A 17,208-nucleotide genomic window follows, 5' to 3' on the forward strand; every position below is an offset into this window, starting at 1 on the left:
AGGCGCCGGCACTTGGACGACGTGCAGGGCGGGGGATGCGCGGGGAGGCTTCGCGGATGTGGAGACGCCATCAAGATACAATTATTAACGAACTCCGAGCTTGCGGGAGGTGCACACTAAGACGGGCGCAGGCGCGGGGCGTGTGTGCACAGGCTGCCGCATTCGTATTTGGCGCATGACCATGGCTCCATACCGCGAACGGTTACAGGGGCGTGTCGGGGCGACGCATACACGCCATTTGGGCGAGCTACACGCCGGATTTGTGCACTCGCCCGGCGGGAAGGTGCAAAATACGCGTTTCTAGGGCTGTAAATGCGCTGCTGTGAGCGGAGCTGTGGCAGGGCGGAGGTGAGAACACACATGAAGTTCGATTGGCGCACTATCTAAGTACTTGTCGCACCCGCCAGACGAGATGACGGGACGGGCGAGGGGGACGAGGGAGGGGAGGGACACAGGGCATCTGGGAGGGGCGAGCGGCTGGAGGTGGGGGAGCGCAGACGAGGACCGCGAGACGAGTGTGCGATCGACGTGAATTGAGTGTCGAGCGAGCGGCGAGCGGCGGAATAGGCGCTGGCGCAGGAGAGAGAGCGGGCTGGCGCAGGGCAGCGAGCGAGAACCAGGACAGGTGTAGAGGACACCGAGCCATGGCTGCCCCGTGAGCAGCATCGACGAGGGCGATCGCAAAGATCGAAAAGAGCGTCATAGCCCGAGGCGAGCTCCGGGCGTCTAACCGCAAGCTTCCCCTGCGACGGGCGGGCGTCTGGCCCTGAATTGATCGAGCGGCCCGTTCTGCCGCGACTCCGCGCTCGAGCCCCGATCGCCCAGCTCATCCTCCCCGCCGGCAAAACACCAGCTATCCTCGATAAAATGCAGAACGCGGGGAGAGAGCTGCGTCGAATGCTCCCAACGAACTCGCCCTTGAATTTTATACGAAAACTCACCGACGGCGCGCTCCAGATGCTCCAACAATCGCCGCCCTTGGCCATGCTCCAGTAGGCCCCAGCGCATCCCCCTTATCTGCGACGTCCAGCGCCGTACGTACAATCATGTCTACGGCTTCTGTCCTGTTGACCGCAGAACAGAACGAACGTTGCCGCCTTCGCCGTCAGCACAATTCTATTGGTGGACGGGTGGCACACGACCACTAATCTCTGCGCTAAGCGATAGCACGGGAACAGAGCAGATATTAATACGGTGACATCTGCGCTGGCGACACATCTTTCACAGAGCGAGTATGCGAATGACCACAAACAGACGACACGATAACGAATGCGTGCGTCCACACAACTTGGGCAGCTCCTATCCGCCGATTCTGCTAATCGTCTCGCCGCCAAATAGGCATGCATCACGGAGTCTCTCCGCTAGACTCGGAGCTTCTCCCAGACGGGTGTTTTGCCTCAACGGGTGAGATCTGCTTGAGCGAGAGGTGGAAATCACGCTACTCGGGGAGCACCTGCCGTCTTCTGCCGCAGTCTAGGTCGCGATTTTACCCAACTCGACGTCCTTCGACGTATGGTACCCGCGCTCATCGCCAGAAGACGAATACGGCAGCCATCTCGCGGCGAACCCATCGCGTCCCATCGTTGTCCCATCCCTCGTCGAGAGGAACGGCCGGGCCGTTCGGGGGCCCGTCTTATGGGAACGAAGAAAGAGGGTACCCAAAGTAACCGGTGAGTAGTACGGCGATAGGAGTACATACAAAGAGCCTGAACACCACCAGGATGACGGCGGAGGACGGACTTGTTACGCGATGAAAATACCCGTTTGAAGCCTATGATAGTATGACGGTCTGCTTGGGTTTAACGAGGACATGACACTACCCGGGGAGTACCTGCTGACATCGACCACCATCTAGGCCTCGCTTTTATCCAACTGGACGCCATTCGATATTGATGTAAGTACTGTTACAACTGTACCCGCCCATCGCCAGAAGACAAAATACGGCAGCCATCTCGCAAACCCACCGCGTCCCATCGTTATCCCGTGCCATGCCGAGAGAAACAGCGGTGCGGATGCCCGTCTCATGGGAATGAGTCCACCCCTTCAGCTCAGACGTGCATGAGAATGGCATGCATAAACACCATCACTCAGCTGGTTCTGCATCGCTAGACACATCCACTGAAATATCTTTGGAACAGCTGATCTTTCTGGAAACCATCTCATGTCTAGTGTTTCACATCAGGACCAAAATATTGCGAAGGTGCGACCAGTACTGTACTATATCGATTGCGAGTTCGCAGCCAGAACTTTTGGTACGTGCAGCTGGCTCTGCCAAGTATATAACCTCAAACAACTTGCGTATATCTTCCCCCCGGTACGGTGTCCGGAAATGTATGCATGTTACGCATACAAAAGCACTTGGAAATCATGAACATGGAACGACTTTTCTAACGGTTCCTGACCAGAGACTACGTGGAGACGGAGATCTCGGGGATTGACTAAAATCAGGATGTATTACCTAGCTAGTACTGGCAGAACCTCCCAACAAGAGCGCTCCGAGCGATAGTGAACACGCAGGAAAACACACTACCCGGGGAGCACCTGGGGCCGTCAGCCGTCTCTAGTAGGCCGCGATTCTACCCAACTGGACGCCCTTCGACTTATTGTACCCGCTCATCTATAGAAAGCCAAATACGGCAGCCCTCTCGCGAACCCACCGCGTCTCATCGTTACCCATCGCGTGCCGGGAGAAGCAGCGGTGCGGGGGCCCGTCTTACGGGAACGAAGCAGCCACCGCAACCCAGGGGTGCATGAGAACGACGTGTATATGCAGTAATGGCACTAGCGATACAGATCATATGATATTCAGCACCAGTCGACGCGCCCCGGCGATCCTGTCACCAGGCCCGCACAACCCGCGCACTTGTATGTACTGTCCCCGGCCCTATGCTGGAACTCTACTCTAATGTCACAGTCTGAGTGCGCACCTGGGCCCCTCCCCTTCGCCGCCGCCCTGGTACCTCTCCTCGGGGCGGTTTACGCGCTTGCAGCGCGTCCGTGACAAGCGTGCGCATGCACGCTCGTCGATGCACGTCGGCACTCGCGCGAGCACCAGCGCTCGCCGCACTTCGCGCAGCTCGGGAAGTTCGAGCCTGCGCGATGGCAGTGCGTACACGTGCTCTGGACGCGGAAGCGCGAGGCCCGCTCGAGGTCGTCGAGCGACGGCAGCTCGTGTGCGAGCACGTTGTTGTGCATGCGCGGGGTCGCGGGCGCCTCCGAGGATGAAGCCGTGTCGAGCGAGTCGATCGACGGCGTGCGACTCGCCGAGCGGTTGCGGGTGTAGGAGCGGGAGCGCTCCGAGGCTGAGGGGAAGGGCGGCGGGCTCGAGTCGGAGTCGGGCGAACGCGAGACGGGAGCGCGGTCGCGGAAGAAGCTCCGGGTGGGCGAGCGGGAGGGGCGCTCATCGACGGGCGTGCTGCCGACGACGGTGAGGAGTGCATCGCGGGCAGAGGAGAGGTAATTGAACGACGGCGTCGCGTCGTGCGTCTCGAGGTCGATGTACGACAGCGCGGGGCTCTTTGGAGCGATGGGGATCGCGGGGCTCATCGGGGCCGCGACCCTGGGCGTGGACATGGTGCGGCCCCGGGCCATAGCGGTGCGACCCTGCGTCTGGGAGTGGTGGTGGTGGTGGCCGCTTGCGCCCTCGGGGGAAGCGCGCGCCTTGTCGCCCTGCACATGAGATCCGGCATTGAGTGGTGGTATCTTGCGGTGATCTGAGATCTCGCTCACCGTGCGCGACGGGGACAATCTGGCTTTAGATCCCAGAGAAGTTGTCGATCCCTTGTGCGTATGCACATGGCCATGCGGATGCGGCGAGGTGCCTGTTGTGCGCTGCGTTAGCTAGAAGCCTAGTCGAGGTGTTGGCCACACGTACCCTTGCAGCACAGGTGCGTCGAGTCTGGGTCGGCACCGATCTCACGTAGGAAGTCCTCGAAGTGGCTCCGACGCGTCGAGTCGCCGGGCCAAGTGAGAGCAGCACGCTGTAAAACATAGACGAGTTAGTGAGCAGGAGGATGCGATGTGATGATGTCATAGGCAACTCACCTTAACGGTGGGTCTGGGCATGTGCACGGCGGTGGAAGCCATGTCTGTAGCGGTAGCGGTAGCGAAGGGGAAGTCTGAGAGAAGGCGGCGGAAGCTCGAGTGGCGGGTTGAAGCTCGATGGCCGCGTCTGGCGACATAATATACCTCCGCGAGCAGTGCGCAGGAACGCCGCGCGCGCACGACGAGCGAATCTGGGGATCTGGGATGCGCGCACGACGTGATCACACGAGCGTTCCCGAGCTAATGCCCCGTGTTACAATAGAAGCCGCAGGGCGGGCGGAGGCTTTCGGCAGAACTGCGGGCATCCTGAACGGGCATGGTTCGCGCAGCGATAAGCCACAGCAGCACGCGCGGGGGCTGGGCGGCCGGGAGGGGGATGATGGGTCGCGACTGGGACGTGCGTCACGATCGCTGCGACGTCTTCGTGAGATGCACCGTATCCATGCCAGGAGGCAGGTCGGGTCCCTGAGTGGCCATAAACTGGCATCGCACGCGCCTCGGTCTCGCTGATGAGTGGTCAGACGAGCGTTCGAGAAGCATCGACGTCGATGGTCCAGCACTCACCTTCGAGTGTATAGCGTAAGGTTCAGGGTGGCCTTGCAGTCATCCTGGTGGTAGATGGTGGTGCCAAATTAGACACAGGCTTGTCGCGCGGCGGTGAGTTGTTCGTGACACAACCGCTACCGCCCGGTGACCGTCCTTTCGTCACGCCTGTGTCTGGTTCAGCCACAGCGGCCTTTCTTGTTCTGGCAACCAGGTTCTCTGCCGCCGTCGTCTCCGCAAATGTATAATGTCTAAATCTCAACCTCGTGGATACTTCGGGACCGGGTTCCTAGGCCGACCTCTGTAGCTGATGAGGAACCTTTTGCAAAATTTTCTGCGTTCTGTTCTCATGCGCTAGTCGCTGTGGCGCAAATGGTACGTCCTAAACGTCTTCTCAACGCCTTGGACTCATCTAGGCCCAGTCTAAAGAGACCTCTTTACGTACGGAAACGCCGCACAAACCGTAACTCTAACGTTATGTGCGTGTGCGTGCCGCTCGTGTGACTTCCAAGCACATGACAATCGTGCTTCAAGTGACGATGCAGAAGGAAACGGCATACAGCTTTGAAATGCGTGAAAGGACGAGAACCCGATGCGCTCCTCAATTGCGCCATCCATAAAGCGCGCGCCGATACTCGGCCGCGCTCTACCTCGGAACCATCCTGGTCTTGTGCTCTCCGACGAGCGCGACGCAAGCTTGGCCGCACAACCTTTGGCTCATGTTCGCAGCGCAAATCATGAACTTCTTCCGCCTGCGGGTGAGGTCTAGTGTGCAGAACGTCCACCTGCGTACCCATGGATCATTACTTCCAGGGACGCCACCCACCGCAGGCCGGATTCACGATTCTAACGCACCGCGGTAGACGACGATGCTCGACGCTCGAGCGCAAGCTCATAGGCCCCGCTCGGGCCCCTCGCATTTTCCTGTAGCCCCCATGTGCACGTCCTCACGCCACGGAACGGGTGGGCCGCAGCCGCACCACGAACGTTTTTGGGATCGTCGCAGTACGGTTGCGGCGCGTCCCCGCCTGACAAATCCCGCCCGACTTGCGTTCCCGGGCGTGGCCAGCCGCTGTGCCTGGGAGCTGGACTGCGACATGTATAGCGGATAGCTGGGTGTACGCACGCTATCTGGGCATCTAGTATCTGTGCTGATGCCCCGCTATCGCTGCATTCAGTGCCCGGATTAGATTGTGGGGGAGCACGGGTATCTCCCTGGGCAACATCTCCGGGCATTCTCCCGTTGGCCGCCTGCTCTGTTTCACTGCGACGGGGCCTGGGCGGCACCGTCATCGCAGATCCTTCGGCGGTGCGCTAACCCCCTCTCGTGGCGGGGAACAATGAACGTCGTTGAATGCGATGCGACGCTGCTCGGCTTGCACGCTGCGCGATGCGCTTCGGTGCTTTCCCAGCAGCGCCACAGAAAGCAGAGAACTTGCAACGGTGGCCAGCTGCATTGTCGAAGGGTCTACGAACGTGCGCCCCCGCTGCTCTCCCTCTTCGGCAAGCCGCAACATTGCATCCTCTCATCGTGCACAGAGAACGTCCCAGAACTCACCTATGCTCCCAGCAACGCCTGGATCGCCGTGTAGCCGTCTCATGCCCGGACTCGTATCGTGCGTGTCTTTGTGGCTCTTCACCTTCGTATGCACGGCCTTACAGAGCAGCCTCAGCTCCCGTAGCGTGTTGTCTCCTGAGCTCCAGCTTCTAGAGGCTGAGACGTCCTTTCTTGCTCCGCCTTCGCGCCTGCGTCGCTTACGATGAACGCGCCTGTTGCGTATTTGCCACGGCCGGCCGAGGCTGCGCGTGCCTCGCCGACGTCATGACGCCCTCGAGTCCCGTGCGCTTCTTGTGTTCATTTCCGAGGCTGCGAAGTCGCGCGTCGAAGTGGGGGCTTTTTTGGCGACCGGTTTTCCAGAAAGCAGCGGCTGGCATATAAGCCTTGTATGCCCTCCAAATGGCGACGGCGATTGCGAAGCGCACCAAGGACCAGGATGGCAATCCGACTAGATGGGTGCAGATAGTCATGAATGCCGGAGGGGAGGCATCAGTCTGTGTGTGTCATCGGCGTTGGTGTGGAACGCTCGACGGCGATTAACAGTGACGCTTCACACGTCCGACCGTTCTGCTCAGCGCGGATGTGATCTTGAAAGAGTGGTCGCGAGACATCATGCTCGTCCCCGACGAACATTAAGGCGCCTGGGCGGACAGGGAGGATAGATGCCGAAAAGCAGGCCATGGATCGATGGGAGCAGCGTTCATTTCTTGTCTGTCCAGGCAAAAGTCGCGCTGATGGCTCGATTTGTCAACGAGCGGACGCGGGCGTGTGAGAGAGAGCCTCCTGTCGTAGGCCCGCTGACGGATGGGGAGGTGCAGGATTTGGGCAGTGGGGGGCGCACGAAGCCGGGCGGGGCTTCCAATCCTCGTGTAGGGCACGCTGTGGCCATGATCGCAGCGCGCTCGATGGATTCGCTGCGACGAGCCCTGAGCCCAGAAGCACGCCGCGGGTGGTGGCACAAGACCTCTGCACGGGCTGTGGTTGGGTGCTGTCGTATCGATCGGTCTTCTGGGGCGTCTCTTCCCTGGATTACTGTGCTTGTGTCAACGCCGTCAACTGCGTCCCTGTACAGGAGGTGCCACTGCCGTAACCAAAGCGCAACTGGTCGTGTGCCGAGTGCACGCAGCGTTCATGCAAGGTGTGTAGTTCCGATGTCGAACGTCAACTTTACGAGACTGGGAAAGTGTGTGGCGGTCATGGCCATGTACGCCAGATTGGTGAGAGCGACCCTCACGGAGGCCAACGACTCCCACTGGAACTGAGTCGCACTAGTGAGAGTCGTTGTGCCGAAAAACCATGTAGTCAGGTCGCGCCCCGCATTGTTTTGACGTGATGACACTCATCAAGTACCGAGACCGGGTACCCCCCCCTCCGCGTGTGCTTGCGCACGTACTTCTGGTTAGCGCGTGCGACTTTTAGCACATGTGATGCGCGGCATTGAGCGCGTTGACCACATCTTCCCCGCCGCCAGGAGCCGATCCCAGCTGACCTGGCATGCCTGTTGGACCTCGGGCGACCGTTTCTGGATGGTGAGCATCTTCACTGGCTTCTATCAAGTCCATACGGGCCCGACTGCAGGACACGTACCGGAGGATGAGCCAAACACGAGAGCGTCTGCGATATATAGCTGTCGAACCGACGCTGAAGATGATGCTCGACCCGAGCATGCACGGTCAACAGCTGTCGTCGGTTGTGGCATGGGGCCGGAACGCGCGGGATTAGTTGGCACATCGTGCTCCATTGGTGCCGGTCCCACGAGAGCTTGAGATGGAACCAGAGTTAGTGGACGAGAACTCGAAGTAAGCCACAGCCTTACCAATGATACACAACGACGAGTGCTCGTTAGCAAATGCAGAGTACCTTTTCGCGGTCCAGCTCAAGACGGACCGGCGAGACGAAGACCAGGGCTCAGGGACATACACCGGCCACAACTTCTTGAAGCTCAAGGGCGTCTGACCCGCCGAATCACCTCACGGACACTTAAAATCGACTATGGAGCGGTTCTTCCGCGCTGCTGGGATCGTTTCGGCAGCGGTTCTTCGCGCACGAGCCTACGAACGGTCTGGAGTGCGCGGTGTTGCAAGACCGCTGGCACCTACTCCTTGAATACACGCGCTGACAGCGGTGGTAGAAATTTGCCAGGATGATTCGAACTCTTGGTGCGGGTGAGTGCACACCCTCGATCAACAGTTTCCTGACCGTGAATGAGAGTGCGTTGTCGTTTAAGGACGCGCCAACTTGGTGGGTCGAGAGCTGTCCGTTCAGAGTATGCCGAAAGCATTGTTCTGACTGGGAGTTGTTTGTCTGAGTGGGGGAATTTTTGACTGTTTTAGTCGTCACTCACTGAGAGATCTCTGAGAGCAAGAGAGAGAGAGCGACAAGAGAGAGAGAGAGAGCGCGAGCACCGCCACTGACGCGACGCGCAGGAGGACAATGCGGTCACGTGCTGGTTGAAAGGCGATTGCCGATTTGGCTTGGGTGAGCGTGTCGGTGTGGCTGAACGCGAGTTCGCCGTCGACGCTATCATCTATGGACGGCCGTCCGACCCAGCCAGTCGACAAGGTCCCACCACCACCGCTGCGGCCTCCGCTCATCACCCCATCTGCGTCGCCGCCTGGCTCGCGCGTGTTTCCGCGCATTCCTGACCGACCTGCACCTTTCAAACGACCAAGACTCTCGTCTACGCCTTCTAGCTCTGCTTCCTCTCGTCCACCACCGCCACAGCCTCGTGACTTTCGTCTAGAGTCTAGTAGTCGTCTCTTTGCATTCTGGGATGATCTTGCTACGCGATATAACAAGCCGCTCGATGAGGACGATATTGTGGACCTCCGCGACCTCGCTTTTATCAAGGACCGTGGCGTCACGCGCGCCGCCGTCCAATCATATGAAATCGGCTCATTTGCGTCTTCAGGTGTGGACGACGCCAGCAGCCAGGGCGCGGAGGACGAAACCGAGATCAGCGCGGGGGAGGAGAACGCTCCGGAGGACGAGGAGTCAGCGGACGAGCTCGATCTCATCTCGCCTCCGCCGGTCGAGTCTGCCGTCCAGGAGAAGCTGCAATACTACAAAAACTGGTATGTGCCACCCGCGGATGAGCAGAACCCAGAAGACGCCGAAGCTTTCCGGGAATTCGAGGAGGCGGAAAAGCAGAGGAAAGAGCTCTATGGAGACGATGAAGATGAGGGGGATGAGGGTCCGGAGGAGGATGGCTTCGCCAACACAGACGGACCGACAGACGAGGAGGAATCTATTCCTTCCGAGGAGGAGTTACCTCCGTCTACCCAATGCGACTCAGCAAGCGAGGCCATGCGCTCTCTATCTCCCACAAGACCTACGCCCCAACGTCCCAAATCACGACCCCCACCCCGACCTGCTGAGGATGACTCTTCTGACGATGAGCTTGCTGAATGGGTTATCGACGACACACCCATACCCCCACGACGTTCCGTCCCCCCTCCTGACGATCTGATTGACTTGACACTCTCGCGTTCACCATCTCCCGCGTCCCCACCACGGGGGCGACCACAGTCGGGTGCGCGCATACAGAGCGTGGCGCCTTCTCTTCCACGCTCCCAGTCGCAACCGAGGGCCAGGGCAAAGTCAAAATCACAGCTACAAGTCTCTTTGCGACCACGTTCGGCATCACCGCAGGCTCTACAGCTGTTGACCCCCCCTCGCTCTTCGTGCTCTGCGCCTAGTAACCCTCCTGACATGGCTATAGTCGCTGTCCGAAATGAGACACCTAGCCCGAAAATGCCACGGCCCCGTCCACGCTATGTCCCGACACCTCGCAAGGCCGGCGACTCAGAGAAAACAAGCGAGCATGACAACTCCCCGCTAAGCTCTCCCGTTCCAAACGTCGCTTCGTCTGCACGGAAGATGTCCACAAAGGTATCGCGAGCCAGCATGAAGCCCGAAGTGGTCATCATGGTTCCTCGCACGGGGTCCCACCGAGGCAAGACGCCGGTTCGTCCAGACTCACCTGAGGTGCCACTGTCCGTACGATCCCGAGCCTTGCGGCAAGCAAGGCAGAATGAGGAGGCAGGGCCTTCGAACCTGACCCAGAGGAAAGGCAAGGAAGTCGCTTCTGGTGCCGTCACTTCGGAACCCCCGCCGGTCCCTTCAGGTTCGCGGCGTACTCCATTGCAAACGCGGAGCGTCTCTGAAGAGTCTTGCTCGCCGCAACCTGTCCCGCCGAAAGGACGTAAGCGCCGGAGAGTGGCTTCCTCATCCTCTTCCGGCGGTTCGCCCGAGAAACCATCGCTTCCCGGACCTGCAGCTCGGAAGCCGCCACATCGCGCCTCGGGACGACCTTCCGGGTACTCTTCCGCCACGGCACCCCCAACATCATCACCTGTACAAACCGACTACGAAGACGGTACGTCGTGCTGCGTTATTGTATCCTGCATGATATTGAGTCAAGACGAACAGACCGTCCATTGGTGCCAGCAGGTCGCAGCCATCACCGTGCCAGATCAGAGGCACCTATACCCGCGTTATCCCTATATCCTTCCGTGTACCCACCACACGCCCAGCGACCCGATCACACGCGTGCGAATAGCGTCGCCCATGGTCCTCATCCTCCTCATCCTCCGCATCCGGCTTTCCCTCCAATGTCGTTGCAGCAGTCACAAGCTATGGCGATGTTTTCGTATTTCATGGCTTCAGGCGGGCTGTTTCCACATATGTCGCCCCCATCCGGTCCCGCATATCATCCGGGCCCTCCACCACCGTTCTACGGGATGCCTCAAACGCCGAGCCACCGAGGACACCATCCCCGACACTCTCAAGGCTTCGATATGCCGTCTTCGGAAGCGGGGCCATCTCGGTCGTCGACGTACTCTACCCCCACACACTATCCACACTCCTACCCGTACTGGTTCGATCCTGCTTACTCTAGCGGCACGCTCCCGCCTTCCTCGCCGATACCGTCCTCTCCCATGGACTCCTCTCCAATATTGCGCCCCGCTTCGGTACCCCCTGGTCAGCGCAGCAAGGCCAGAGGCCGGCGCGTCTCTTTCAAACTCGATGGGAAGGACCGACCGCTCTCCGACGGCGACTCGATCGGTGGCGATCGGGCGTCCGACGATGACGCTCCGGCGCATACCCATCGCCGCAGGAGTCAGACTCCCGCGAACCCGAGCAAAGGCAAGGGCAAAGGCAAAGGCAAGGCTCGGGCCGTGCCTGCAAGCGACGAGGGCGAGGCGGACGAAGATGGGCAGGAGGACACCGGGAGAGCGGGGCCGCCGCCACCACCACGAGCGCGAACACCAGGCCCCCCCGGGCGACGCGAGCAGAGCGTGCCGCGCGCCGGCTCTGCCACGAGCAAGGGGAAAACGACGTCTGCAAAGAAGAAGTGATCGACATATGGCACGGGCTGCTGTACCTGTTTACGCACATGTACGACGGCGCGCGGTGACGACAATGTTGTACCGGTCCGTAATCTTATATTACTTATCTCCGGCGGTGGTGTCTGTACGAATCTGTTGCGCTCTGCCTGCATCCTGTATTGCTATGCGTTCGTTTGCTCTCTGTATACCATTGCGGTGGGCGTGCTATAAACCGATGCGTGATTGCAATGACAACTGTACATGGCGCGTGCCGGCGGTACTCGCGTTCTGGAGCAGCCGGTGCCGCGCTTACGGCGTGGATGGGGAAAATTGCCTTTTCGGGACTCACCACTTGCGAACTGCTACTAGAGATTTTGCTCCGCAAACAGCCGTCAACAGATCCTCGCACGGCTTGACTCGAGACACCACACGACCTCTCCCCGCCCTTCTCCAGACTCCAGCTTTCACCCCCGCTGCCCCCGCCGACCGCCGCGTTCTCCTCCCCACGACCCTCGTGTTTTTTCTCCCCCTCAAGGACGTGAAAGATGGTGCGTGATTGGCGATTTTTCTCGGCGCGCGCGGGGTGTGGGGCATGTGCTAACCAATTACGCCGGTCCTCGTCTCCAGGGTCAAACCCTCTCTATACCTGGTGCGCATGGGTGCTTGGGCGGGTGGTGCTGGGGGGCGTGCATGTCTGACTGTGCTTGCAGCCACGGACAAGACGACGCAGCAGGGCGGAAATGGCAAGTTCCTGTACGGCGTGTCGGAGATGCAAGGATGGAGGATAAGTAAGCACGACGTTTTCTCCTCTCCGTCTCCCGGGCGGACTACGCTCGCCGGATGGGGTGCTGATGTTGCGCGCAGCTATGGAAGACGCGCATACCGCCGAACTAAACCTGGACGGCGCACCATCGGAGGACGAGACGAACACGTTCTTCGCAGTATACGACGGCCATGGCGGTATGTTTCAGACCCTACGTTCCCCTGGGGGTCACTCCTCACATCCGGCGTGATTCAGGCGCGGCGGTCGCAAAGTACGCAGGGCAGAACGTGCACCACCGTCTTGTCCGGGACGAGGCATATAAGCAACACGATTACCGGCTCGCGCTGAAGAACGCGTTCCTTGGGACCGATGAAGACATTCGATCTAGTGAGCCGTCCCAAACGTCCTGCGACGTGTAGCCAATGTCTGATTCAGCTTCTCACCCCTACCCTAGACCCTGACTTCGCCCGGGACGCCTCTGGTTGCACCGCGGTCGCAGCGCTTGTTACAAAGGAGGGCAGGGTCTACGTCGTGCGTGTCGTGCCGTGTCTCGACACAAACCCCAATTCCTGACCAAGTGTATCAGGCGAATGCAGGTGACTCGCGGTCGGTGATCAGCGTCAAGGGCGAGGCGGAGGCTCTCAGTATTGACCACAAGCCGCAAAATGAGGGTGTGCACTATTTCTATCCGTTCCTCCGGTCCACTCAAATATCGCTTTTAGTGGAGAAGAACCGCATTGTGGCAGCTGGCGGATACATCGAATACGGCCGTGTAAACGGTTAGTGGCTCGCTCTATGCGCGTTCCCCAGACTGAAGCTCTCATAACAGGTAATCTCGCGCTGGCCAGGGCGTTGGGCGACTTCGACTACAAGAAGAATGCGTCTCTGCGACCCGAGGCTCAGATCATCACCAGCGATCCTGAAATCATGGAACACCAGATCACTGAGGAGGACGAGTTTATCATCATCGCCTGCGACGGTATGCTCCTGCTTCTTAACACGTGCTTCCCCGACTGACGCCATCATCAGGCATCTGGGACTGCTTGACATCACAACAGGCCGTGAACGTCGTGCGACTCCTTATTGCTCAAGGGCGTAAGCTGCCGGAACTGTGCGAAATGATCTGCGAGCTGTGCCTAGCGCCCGATACCACCACCGGCGCAGGTATTGGTTGCGACAACATGACGATCATGGTCGTGGCCTTGCTCCATGGCCGGACAGAGGAAGAGTGGTACCAGTGGGTAACGGAACGCGTGAAGAGCAAATACGGATACCCAACCCCGGAGACGATCCCGCAACTCTACTCAACAAGCCGACTCATGTCGTTCAAGGTGAAGCGCGAGGCCTACGAACAGCGCCGGCGGGAACGGCAGGAGCGGGAGGAGCGCGATCGAGTGGGCAACACAAACGAGGGTTCGAATTCTCTTTTTGGCGGGCTTGCCAGCATCCTCGGGGGCGACAGTTCGCTCACACTTCCTACGGCACCAGACGATGACGATGATGACGACAGCGACGATGACGACGCGGAGAGTCACGGCGGCAATGCGCGATCGCTCATCAGCAATGCTGGCTTCGGCTTTGGCGGGCGGACGATCCAGCTCGACATGACGAAGAGCCTCCGGGAGCAGCTGCAAGAGCTGGACGCCATGGGCGCTTTCAGCGACGCCGACGTCGAGATGGGCGACATGGAGGAGGACGAGATCGAGTCGGAGGAGCACGAACACGAGGAGCACGCCGACGGCGAGCACCCGAGTGACCCGGAGTCTCCGACCTACACCGCCGCCAACGGATCCTCAACAGATGGCGAGGCACCTCCACCGCCGCCGACGCCGCCAGTCAATGGGGACGCAACGCCGAAGCAGCTCAAGCCGCTCCCGGACGGCGACGCACCGAGCGCGGCGGTGAAGGCGGAGGGCCTGTTGGACGCGAGCGAGAGCCCGCTCAAGGTGTAGGGTAGTGTATGTGCAGTGTATTAATCCACCGGTGTTTGTATCATGTCGCGACATCCCCTGCTAGTAGTCTCTTTTTCGTCCCGGGCCCCCTTCTTCACGCCTCCTTCATCATGTCGATATCTATCACAGATCGGACTAGCCCACATCCGTTCTCGTTTTACGGCTCCCCGCGTTCGTGTCGTCGTGTCCTCATCCCCAAGCAATCATTGGTGTCTTCATAGTCCATAGTTGATGTGGCTTGTACGTATCTCCCCGGTTACCCCGTGCCCCTCCTCTCTGTTTGTACATGCATGACGAGCTGGATAGAATGTAGCGTTCAACTGTATCGGTCTACTGCTGCAGCTATGTGCCGTGTGATCTCGTGCAGGATTCTGAGTAGGAGTTCACGCTGGGCGCGGTGGCCTGCATCCGGCGTTCAGTAGAATCCCCAATATGGATTTCTGCGCATCCAGATTTGAGCGCTTCCGATATCTTGGGTCGAGCGCTGACGCCACAACAAGCGCCTACGGAACAGCGGCGATCGACAGTGGGCGTCTGTGGACATTACTCATTGTTCATAATCACCTCTCCCGCTCGATCGTAGCGGAATTCCACATCTCTTGCTCTTGAACTTCGACCTCAAACACCCCACCGAGATGGGCTTCAACAACAAGCCATCCATCAAGCGCACCCAGCCTGCGTAAGTTGCACCAGCCATTTTCTGTTGTCCAACTGCGCTAATTGACACCGCTACATACCTTAATGGACGGCGACCACATCTGACGCTCATGTGCGAACCTTGCTGCTGTACGCCGTGCCTACCGCAGGAACGTCTTCGGGGACATCCCAGGCGTCCCCGTGAACTCTACGTTCGAGAATAGGTGCGTCCTAATTTCAGCCCGCGGGGAAGTACCATGCACTTAACTAGAGTTCCCCGATCACTTCATCGCGACCAACGCGCCCTCTGCCGCCATCGACGCGTTTCTTGGACACAACGACGCGTCTTATGCGAATCAATCAGGCTGTTCCTGCACCACGCTTCTGTGCACTCCGGGATTCTCGCGGGCATCTACGGAAACAAGCACGAAGGATGCTATAGCGTAGTCCTCTCTGGACAGTATGAGGACGATAAAGATGAAGGATATAGATTGTGAGTACAAAAGTTTCCCCCTCTCCCCGCGTTTTTGGCGGCGGTAGCGCTGCTCATGTGCGCCATCCTCTGCAAACGAGAGAATGGTCGCAGTGCCTCAGCTTGTATGCGTCGAAAGTTGTGGCACCACCCGCTCCCAACCTACCTCCCCCTCCCTACCTTTGTTGTGACCATGTCTACCGCCATGCAAGCCAATATATAATGCCCTTTGGGGACCGGCGCGCCGGCGCGTTATCTCACTTTCTCAACTTGCGATAATTTCTTATTACGTACTCGGCCTGCCGTGCGCCATGACTCCACGCAGAAGCTGACAGCGCATCTCTCACAGCACATACACCGGATGTGGAGGCCGAGACACCAAGGATGGCGAGAAAGTAGGTCCATAGGATATCGGGGTGCGTACACGAATGTCCCTACTGACCGCTGTTTTTCTGTATAGCCGCGTGAAGGGCCACAGACATGCGACCAAAGCTGGAACAACTCGCGCAATATGTCCCTCCGGGTAAGTACTAAGCCTTTTGTTAGTGCCTAACAGTGCTAAGATGTCAATAGGTGTCCGCGCAGACGAAGAAGCCCGTGCGCGTAGTGCGCGGGTACAAGTCCAGCTCCGACTTTGCTCCAGTGGAGGGGTACCGTTACGACGGGCTCTACACCGTTGAAAGCGTATGCACCTTTCATCCCATGACATGAACTGATGCGTGTGCTAACTCGGACTGCGCTAGGCTTGGATGGATGTGGGCAAGAGTGGCTTTCAAGTATGCAAGTACTTGCTGAAGGTATGTGTATCCCTCCCTTCCCCACTCCAAAAGCGACCAATTCTCATATGCGTCGTCGACTAGCGCCTGCCAGACCAACCTCCCATCCCCCGCCGACAGGGTACCCTGAACCTCGACCTGTCCCAATGGGAGCGCCCCAAGCACTTCGGCAAGGACAGCGAAGGCTACAGCAGCAGCGATGACGACTCTTCGCCTGCCCGCACGAAACGCACAAGCAAGGGCACAGCGAAGGCGGTCCCGCTCATGCAAAACGGCTGGCCCCTCATTCGGCGGCCGAAGGACTCCGACAGTGAGGACGAAGATGACGACGACGAGTACGCGTGGTTGGACAACGCAGCGAGCCCGCCGACACGCTCGAAGAGTCCGCCCATGCGGAAGCTCCTGCCAGAGAAGCCGCCTGTGGCTGCCGTCATCCCGCCCACGACGAACGTCGCACTGGCTGAGCGTAGGCTCTCGGCAGCAGCGGTGCAAGCAGCTAAGCCCGCGGCCGCCCCGCAGCTCGACGTGCACGCGCTGCTTGCGGAGTGGACGGGGTCGGCGCTGAAGCGCTGAAGCACTCCTCTGCTACCCAGGCGCAGAAGGCAGCTGTTCAACGTCGGCCCCTCGTGTTGCTGTCCCCGCATAAGGCCATGTGAAGTCCAGACCGGGGTTGGATTTAGTGAAGATTGGATTGGGATACATTGACATACCCGTCGGCTGGACCGCTACGCTCCTGCTGTTGTATTTCCTGGAATGTTGTGACTGTGTTGTTAAACTTTTGTTATGCTATACGTCTTGTATCATAGACTCCTGCTTTTACATCTGAATGCTACACTCAAATCTCTTGGCTACAGTATAGTACGAACGACGCGATGGGCGGGACCCATCGTATGTACGTACGAACACACGGGCCCGCGCGGGCAGGCTCTGCGTCTACCACAACTTGGTCAAGCTGGACGCAGTTAATTGACTGCGTCAGCTCCTGGCCGCCCAAATTTCTCCGAGACTCGCATTTCATAACAAACACATTTATCGAAGAATATTGAGAGTGATGGCTTGCAAGATGGACCGTCTGCGCGTACCACGCTGCGAATACTATATTCGCGGAAACGGGCGCTTACTCTACCTTCGGCC

At 59.1% G+C, this 17,208-nt stretch overlaps 4 protein-coding genes across 4 annotated transcripts; 3 read left to right on the forward strand and 1 right to left on the reverse strand.

Annotated features, from left to right (window-relative positions):
- Positions 1-2,976: 2,976 nt before the first annotated feature.
- Positions 2,977-4,086, reverse strand: TRAVEDRAFT_46782 (uncharacterized protein; the record flags this gene model as incomplete). The annotated part of the gene is made up of 4 exons (XM_008039218.1): positions 2,977-3,669; positions 3,730-3,821; positions 3,875-3,980; positions 4,045-4,086. 4 exons carry the CDS (start codon positions 4,084-4,086, stop codon positions 2,977-2,979), a joined length of 933 nt encoding a protein of 310 aa, XP_008037409.1.
- A 5,805-nt stretch (positions 4,087-9,891) lies between these two features.
- TRAVEDRAFT_71528 (uncharacterized protein) lies at positions 9,892-11,501 on the forward strand (the record flags this gene model as incomplete). The annotated part of the gene is made up of 2 exons (XM_008039617.1): positions 9,892-10,523; positions 10,577-11,501. Coding segments are annotated over exons 1-2 (1,548 nt in total), but the record flags the coding sequence as incomplete, so codon positions are not given.
- Positions 11,502-11,893: 392 nt separating this feature from the next.
- Positions 11,894-14,510, forward strand: TRAVEDRAFT_28625 (PP2C-domain-containing protein). The gene is made up of 10 exons (XM_008039045.1): positions 11,894-12,023; positions 12,103-12,124; positions 12,186-12,263; positions 12,340-12,435; positions 12,494-12,625; positions 12,693-12,769; positions 12,825-12,909; positions 12,961-13,017; positions 13,068-13,217; positions 13,268-14,510. Exons 1-10 carry the CDS (start codon positions 12,021-12,023, stop codon positions 14,188-14,190), a joined length of 1,623 nt encoding a protein of 540 aa, XP_008037236.1. The 5' UTR covers positions 11,894-12,020; the 3' UTR covers positions 14,191-14,510.
- Positions 14,511-15,083: 573 nt separating this feature from the next.
- Positions 15,084-16,158, forward strand: TRAVEDRAFT_121062 (SRA-YDG; the record flags this gene model as incomplete). Its single annotated transcript, XM_008039618.1, has 5 exons — positions 15,084-15,319; positions 15,648-15,697; positions 15,769-15,821; positions 15,872-15,982; positions 16,042-16,158. The coding sequence occupies 5 exons, from the start codon at positions 15,084-15,086 to the stop codon at positions 16,156-16,158; spliced, it is 567 nt and encodes a 188-aa protein (XP_008037809.1).
- Between the last annotated feature and the right edge of the window lie 1,050 nt (positions 16,159-17,208).

The sequence above is a fragment of the Trametes versicolor genome (genome assembly GCF_000271585.1).
Source record: "Trametes versicolor FP-101664 SS1 unplaced genomic scaffold TRAVEscaffold_5, whole genome shotgun sequence".
In the NCBI taxonomy this organism is placed as follows: domain Eukaryota; kingdom Fungi; phylum Basidiomycota; class Agaricomycetes; order Polyporales; family Polyporaceae; genus Trametes; species Trametes versicolor.